This window comes from Bombina bombina, chromosome 11 (assembly GCF_027579735.1).
Source record: "Bombina bombina isolate aBomBom1 chromosome 11, aBomBom1.pri, whole genome shotgun sequence".
In the NCBI taxonomy this organism is placed as follows: domain Eukaryota; kingdom Metazoa; phylum Chordata; class Amphibia; order Anura; family Bombinatoridae; genus Bombina; species Bombina bombina.
The window spans coordinates 180,718,782-180,726,281 of record NC_069509.1 but is presented as its reverse complement, the minus strand read 5'-3'; the positions used below and the strand labels follow the sequence as shown (position 1 = coordinate 180,726,281).

General features: G+C 47.9%; 1 protein-coding gene across 1 annotated transcript in view; it reads left to right on the top strand.

Annotated features, from left to right (window-relative positions):
- CLEC16A (C-type lectin domain containing 16A) overlaps positions 1 to 7,500 on the top strand; it is a 641,924-nt gene that overhangs the window by 20,536 nt on the left and 613,888 nt on the right. Inside the window, exon 4 of the mRNA XM_053694266.1 lies at positions 7,235 to 7,314. Within this exon, the coding sequence (XP_053550241.1) occupies positions 7,235 to 7,314 (80 nt within the window). The remainder of the gene's footprint in view (positions 1 to 7,234; positions 7,315 to 7,500) is intronic.

Below are 7,500 nucleotides of genomic sequence, written 5' to 3'. Positions count from 1 at the left end.
GCTTCAGGGCTAGAGATCTAATGAGGGCTTGTAGCTGAAAGATGTATTGAGGCCTTAGGGGTCACGTCTGTGGCTAATGTATCTATATGACTGATTTGCTGCAGGGCCAGGGGTCTAATGAGGGCTTGTAGCTGACAGTGGTATTGAGGCCTTGGGGGTCACGTACAGTATGTGGCTAATGTATGGATATTGCTGATGGGCTTCAGGGCCAGGGATCTAACGAGGGCTTGTAGCTGACAGAGGTATTGAGGCCTTGGGGTTCATGTCTGTGGCTAATGTATGTATATGGCTGATTTGCTGCAGGGCCAGGGGTCTAATGAGGGCTTGGAACTGACAGAGGTATTGAGGCCTTGGGTCACGTGTATGGCTAATGTATGTATGGCTGATGGGCTCCAGGGCCAGGGGTCTAATGAGGGCTTGTAGCTGACAGAGGTATTGAGGCCTTGGGGTCATGTCTGTGGCTAATGTATGGATATTGCTGATGGGCTGCAGAGCTAGGGGTCTAATAAGGGCTTGTAGCTGACAGAGGTATTGAGGCCTTGAGGTCATGTCTGTGGCTAATGTATGTATATGGCTGATTTGCTGCAGGGCCAGGGGTCTAAGGAGGGCTTGTAGCTGACAGAGGTATTGAGGCCTTGGGGTCACGTCTGTGGCTAATGTTTGTCTATAGCTGATGGGCTTCAGGGCCAGGGGTTTAATGAGGGCCTGTAGCTGACAGAGGTATTGAGGCCTTGGGTCACATGTATGGCTAATGTATGTATATGGCTGATGGGCTTCAGGGCCAGGGGTCTAAAAAAGGCTTATAGCTGACAGAGGTATTGAGGCCTTTGGGTCACATATGTGGCTAATGTAGGTCTATGGTTAATGAATGGATATTGCTGATGGGCTTCAGGGCCAGGGGTTTAATGAGGGTTTGTAGCTGACAGAGGTATTGAGGCCTTGGGGTCACGTCTGTGGCTAATGTATGTATATGGCTGATTTGCTGCAGGGCCAGGAGTCTAATGAGGGCTTGCAACTGACAGAGGTATTGAGGCCTTGGTTCACGTGTATGGCTAATGTATGTATGGCTGATGGGCTTCAGGGCCAGGGGTTTAATGAGTGTTTGTAGCTGACCTAGATATTGAAGCCTTTGGTTCACGTATGTGGCTAATGTAGGTCTATGGCTAATGAATGGATATGGCTGATGGGCTTCAGGGCCAGGGATCTAACGAGGGCTTGTAGCTCACAGAGGTATTGAGGCCTTGGGGTCAGATCTGTGGCTAATGTATTTATATGGCTTATTTGCTGCAGGGCCAGGGGTCTAATGAGGGCTTGTAGCTGACAGAGGTATTGAGGCCTTGGGTCATGTGTATGGCTAATGTATGTATATGGCTGATGGGCTTCAGGACCAGGGGTCTAATAAAGGCTTGTAGCTGACAGAGGTATTGAGGCCTTTGGGTTACGTATGTGGCTAATGTAGGTCTATGGCTAATGAATGGATATGGCTGATGGACTGCAGGGCCAGGGGTCTAATAAAGGCTTGTAACTAACAGAGGTATTGAGGCCTTTGGGTCACGTCTGTGGCTATTGTATGGATATTGCTGATGTGCTTCAGGGCCAGGGATCTAACAAGGGCTTGTAGCTGACAGGGGTATTGAGGCCTTGGGTCATGTGTATGGCTAATGTATGTATATGGCTGATGGGCTTCAGGACCAGGGGTCTAATAAAAGCTTGTAGCTGACAGAGGTATTGAGGCCTTTGGGTCACGTCTGTGGCTAATGTATGGATATTGCTGATGTGCTTCAGGGCCAGGGATCTAACAAGGGCTTGTAGCTGACAGGGGTATTGAGGCCTTGGGGTCACGTCTGTGGCTAATGTATGGATAATGCTGATGGGCTTCAGGGCCAGGGGTGTAATGAGGGCTTGTAGCTGACAGAGGTATTGAGGCCTTTGGGTTACGTATGTGGCTAATGTAGGTCTATGGATAATGAATGGATATGGTTGATGGACTGCAGGGCCAGGGGTCTAATAAAGGCTTGTAACTAACAGAGGTATTGAGGCCTTTGGGTCACGTCTGTGGCTAATGTATGTCTATGGCTGATGGGCTTCAGGCCTGGGGTTTAATGAGTGTTTGTAGCTGACAGAGATATTGAGGCCTTTGGTTCACGTATGTGGCTAATGTAGGTCTATGGCTAATGAATGGATATGGCTGATGGGCTTCAGGGCCAGAGATCTAACGAGGGCTTGTAGCTGACAGAGGTATTGAGGCCTTGGGGTCACGTCTGTGGCTAATGTATGTCTATGGCTGATGGGCTTCAGGGCCAGGGGTTTAATGAGTGTTTGTAGCTGACAGAGGTATTGAGGCCTTGGGGTCACGTCTGTGGCTAATGTATGTATATGGCTGATTTGCTGCAGGGCCAGGAGTCTAATGAGGGCTTGCAACTGACAGAGGTATTGAGGCCTTGGGGTCAGATCTGTGGCTAATGTATTTTTATGGCTTATATGCTGCAGGGCTAGGGGTCTAATGAGGGCTTGTAGCTGACAGAGGTATTGAGGCCTTGGGGTCACGTCTGTGGCTAATGTATGGATATTGCTGATGGGCTTCAGTGCCAGGGGTGTAATGAGGGCTTGTAGCTGACAGTGGTATTGAGGCCTTGGGTCACATGTATGGCTAATGTATGTATATGGCTGATGGGCTTCAGGGCCAGGGGTCTAATAAAGGCTTGTAGCTGACAGAGGTATTGAGGCCTTTGGGTTACGTATGTGGCTAATGTAGGTCTATGGCTAATGAATGGATATGACTGATGGACTGCATGGCCAGGGGTCTAATAAAGGCTTGTAACTAACAGAGGTATTGAGGCCTTTGGGTCACGTCTGTGGCTAATGTATGGATATTGCTGATGTGCTTCAGGGCCAGGGATCTAACGAGGGCTTGTAGCTGACAGAGGTGTTGAGGCCTTGGGGTCACGTCTGTGGCTAATGTATGTCTATGGTTGATGGGCTTCAGGTCCAAGGGTGTAATGAGGTCTTGTAGCTGACAGAGGTACTGAGGCTTTTGGGAAAATAAAGGAAAAATAAAGGAATGACATAGCCAGGGGTCTTATCTGATATTTGTTCTTAATAATATGCTGGTGTCACTTTGTAGTAGACAGATTTCATAAAATGCTGCAGAGCCCTTGTAATCTTAGAGCAAAAAGACAGAGTAATAGTCTGTAATGTTTGCATCTCTCTTATGTGCTTGTAACTGTCACACAAGCCTGTCCTGTTACTGTCTCACTGCCCTTCTGTCTGTGCATCACACAAGCCTGTCCTGTCACAATCTCACTGCCCTTCCGTCTGGGCATCACACGCAGGTTTGACCTGATTGTAATCACTGGAGTTATTTGGATACTGGATAGGACCGTGAGTTTGGCGCTGGACAGCTAAACCAAGTAATTGTTCATTTTTTCTTAAAAGGGAAGAGTCAACAGCTGCATTCATTACTTTTGGGAAATACAGAACCTGGCCACCAGGAGGAGGCAAAGACACCCCAGCCAAATGCTTAAATACCTCTCCCACTTCCCTCATCCCCCAGTCAATCTTTGCCTTTTGTCACACTAGGTTGGCAGAGAAGTGTCAGAAGTTTGACATAATCTCTTATGGAGGTTAGTACTCTTCGCAATGGGATTGGAGTTATAAGTAATCCTGTCAGCCTCTCAGTGGGAACATGGGTGAAAGTTAGAGTCCGGAGATGCAGAGGGAGTTCTTCTGCGAAACCATCCAGACTCATATTAACAGCTCCTTGGTAATCCGCGTTGACGAGTTTAGCTGCTTACCTTTCTTCACTCAAGTCCATGTCAGAAGCGAGGCTACTATCTGTCACACTTGAAGGGCAGTGTTCTTGTTCCACGGCGAAGATTCCGGTAAGATCGTTTCATTTTATTCGATATGTGAATGTAATGTTAAGGTAGGGTCCCAGTGGGACTCCTTTTATCTTAATAAATAATCATGGGTTAATATCTCCTGAGGTGGGTTATTGAACAGGGGGGACTTTTAATCATGTTTGTTATATGGTTCTATCTGCAAATATGTATCTATACTAAGGGTCACGGCCTTTACGGAACAAAACGGCCTTCTTTTAATGACGCAATCTTTTTAGATTGTGCGCCCTTTTCGTGACTGGCACGGTGCACCTCGTGACGGGTGCGGTTGCGTTGTTAATTTCGTATGCTGACTGTGTGTGTCCGAGAGAGTCTTGCTCGTGCGTTGTCTGGTTCACAGGAGGTGGTGAGTGCCCCAGCCATTGGGGGTGTTAAAGGGTGCTGGTTAGTTTTTTGTCATTTTTGTAATCCCAAGATTATGGAAGATTCTGATATGCGAGACATGGATGCCTCCGATACGGAGGATGTGTCTTGTGATGTATATGAAATGGCCCGGGTAATCACTGCCCATCAGTTATGTTCTGATTGCCATTCTAGAGTACTCTCTTCTCCCAAAGCAGGGAGCTTAGAGTTCGTTGAGCCCTCCACCTCCGAGGTTTCAATGACCCGTGAAGCGAGTGCCCCAGTCCATTTCCCGGCTAAGCAAACAGGTGTCCCTATGGCCTTTACTCCTTCTCCGGAGGGTGGCTTGTTTCCTCCAGAGGTTACGGCTCGGTTCCGCATGGCCATTTCTATAGCGCTGAATCATTTATATCTCCCAAGTGAAATATTTCTAAGATACTGTCCATGTACCGTTAACCAGGGCTCGTCGAGCGTGGGATCGCCCGATTCAGTTCGGCCTTCTGGGGAAGCGTTGGCCCCTGAGGCTTCAGGGGCTCCTATATCGGGGCCAGGGTCTTCAGTTGATCCGGCGAGGGATGATTTTGCCTTCCGTTATAGGCTGGCTCACCTTCATGTTCTTTTAAGACGTTTTGGCAATGTTGAAGGATCCGAGGCCTTAGAAGCTGGATGGCAAAAGGGATAGGACGTTTGGGAATAAAGCCAATCTCCTTAACGTCGCAGTTTTTCTTTTCCTTTATGTTTTGCGGTTCCAGTTCTGAGCTTGGCTGAATGGGGCTTTTAATCGGCTGGTCCCGTTGTCGCCCTCATTCACCTTGGGCGTTCACCCGATGGGTGCTGCCTTCATTTTAATTTTAGATCCGGATGGATGTGTTTAATTTGTTTTTTTCTTAAGCTCATGTCTGTTAAAATTTTGTTTTTATGAACGTTCTTCTCTTGAACGGATACTTGCGATTTAGGTTGCGTGGGCACTTCCTCGGAAGTTGTGCACTTGTTGAATAATAGAATTATGTTTTTCTAGTTCAGGCATGTTCTTCCTCTGCTCAGAGTTGTGATACTCTAAGAGCTGGTGCAGGGTTTCCCTGCCTTCTGTGGGGAGCTGCGAAGCTCCAGCTTTTGCCTGCTTAAAGAAGATTCTTGGAAGATAGATCCTTCAAGGATCTCCAGCTGTTTTCTCTTCCAATACCCTTGGTCTGACCATGGTCTCAACGTTCGGGTGTCTTTACGTCCTTGTTGCAACTCTAACCTTGGGGCTTGTCAGTGCAGAGGCGAGGTCGGTTACATAGGGCCGCATTTCTGGGGTCAGGTAGTTGACCATTTATTCTTGATGCTCCGTTAGGGGCTTCGTGGGCGGTGTTTTATGTTTTGATTCTCTGGGATGGCGAGCAGGGTACTTGGTTCTCATTCACCTTCGGGTGTTGGTTGCTACCTTGTCTCTGTGTGTAACACATGTTGACGCTTGCCTACGAGATTTCTTTGAGATCCAAGTGCCTTGGGTGCTGAATCTTATCTTAGACCGTTAAAGAGTCCTTTTTGACTCTTGGGTTTGATGCTATTGCTAGATCGCCAAGTCTAAAGACTTTAGATGCTCTCCTCCTTTGTAGGAGGCAGCTTAGGGTTCTTCTGGAAGTTGGATATTCGATCGATTTCTTTTTCGAGGACCCTGACCTAGGTCTGTGTCTCTCCTTGGATGGGTGTGGACGGTTTGATTTCACACTAGATGTTTGGGGTCCCAAAGACCTCTTTCCGTAGGGGTTGGGGCTCTGTGAGAGATGCCTATCTGTCTGTGGCTTAGGCTTTAGGTCCTTCTGACGGTTCCCTACTGGTCTTCTGGCGTATTTACGCTGTTCCTGTAGACTCCAGGTATCTTCAACTGGGTTGGCGATATGGCTGAGGGGTCTCACCTGGTAGGGTGGTTTTCCGTTGTTTAATTCCCTTCTCTTCTAGAGCGGGGGTTGGGTTCTCCGGGTTCTGAGTTACCTTTAGCATTTGGAGCGACCTGTGGGTTCTTGGTATCTTGCTTTGTAAGGGTCTTTTCCCTTCTGGTGTTTCAGAATCCTGGAAGGGGAGTTGCGATGTAGTGACTGGTTCCTCTGTTCCTGCAGCTGGAGGCTGAGGGTTTGATCCCTATGGGTCTCCTGCTATATGTTGGATTCTGATATATGGATGATGAGAGTCTGAAGGCCTTCTTCCCTTGGGAAGTGTTCCTTGTTTTTAGAGAAGACAGCTGTGTAGGGGGTTTTGTACCCAAGCACAATGTCTATCCTGACTCATGGTAGCATGCCGTTTGTAGTAACGGTCAGCGGTCTAACCGGGGGCTTTGTTCCTTCATTGACCCTTCCTTTCTCTTCCGGAAGTCTGGGACTATTGTCTTTGGTCTTTGACTATCCTTTGTGCTAGGACCATTATCTTAGAGGGAAGATTGGGGGTCGGTTACTCTGTGCAGAGTTGACCGTTTCCTTTAGAGTCGGTTTCTCCTTTGTGGGAGGTCTTTGGTTGTCCTCCTTTTTTCCAATGGCGTCTGGTGCTGGGAGGGGGGCGCTCCTGAGAGCCCAATATTCGGAGGGCTTTGAGCCCTTGGAAGGTTTACAGCTGAATCCAGCGACAGCTATTGCACTTTGAGGGTGTAACCAGCTACAGCTAATTGCACTTTGACTGGGTTTTAGCAAGCTTTGAAACGCCTTTCAGTGTTTGGATTTAGCAACGGTGAGTCAGCTTTCTACTGGAAGCTGGTCATTGGGAGTTCCTGTTCTGACGGTTGATGTTCTTTTTGGTGAACTCTTTACTAGCTGCTGGGATAGTTATCCTATTTTTACTGTTTCTCCTGTCTAGCTTGCAGGTCTAGATCTGTTATGAGGCCACAGGGAACTCATGTTTTTCCTGGAGTACCTTAGGGTATGGTACAGGTTCAGGGATATGAGGGTGTTCCTCAAGTCCTTTTTGGGACATGTTTCCTTGTGTATGGATCTCTTTTTCTTTGGTCCTTGTGTTTCTAGGGAGTTTGTCTCCCTGGGCGTGGTTATTGTACGACAACCTTGGGTTGTTCTATGTTGTGCAGAGTGAAATGATCCTTTGGGTTTTTCCTGAGAATTTGTTCTCCTTTTTGGGGGCAGATGACGGTCCTTGTCTTGGCCGGGTACCTTCATGGGAGTCGTGATCCGAGGGGCTGACTCCTCAGAGGTTGTTTGGGCTTGACGGACTCTGAGACTGAGTGGTTTAGTTTGGCTTCGCTGGTGGTGTACTTAATGTGCAGTTAACTGGA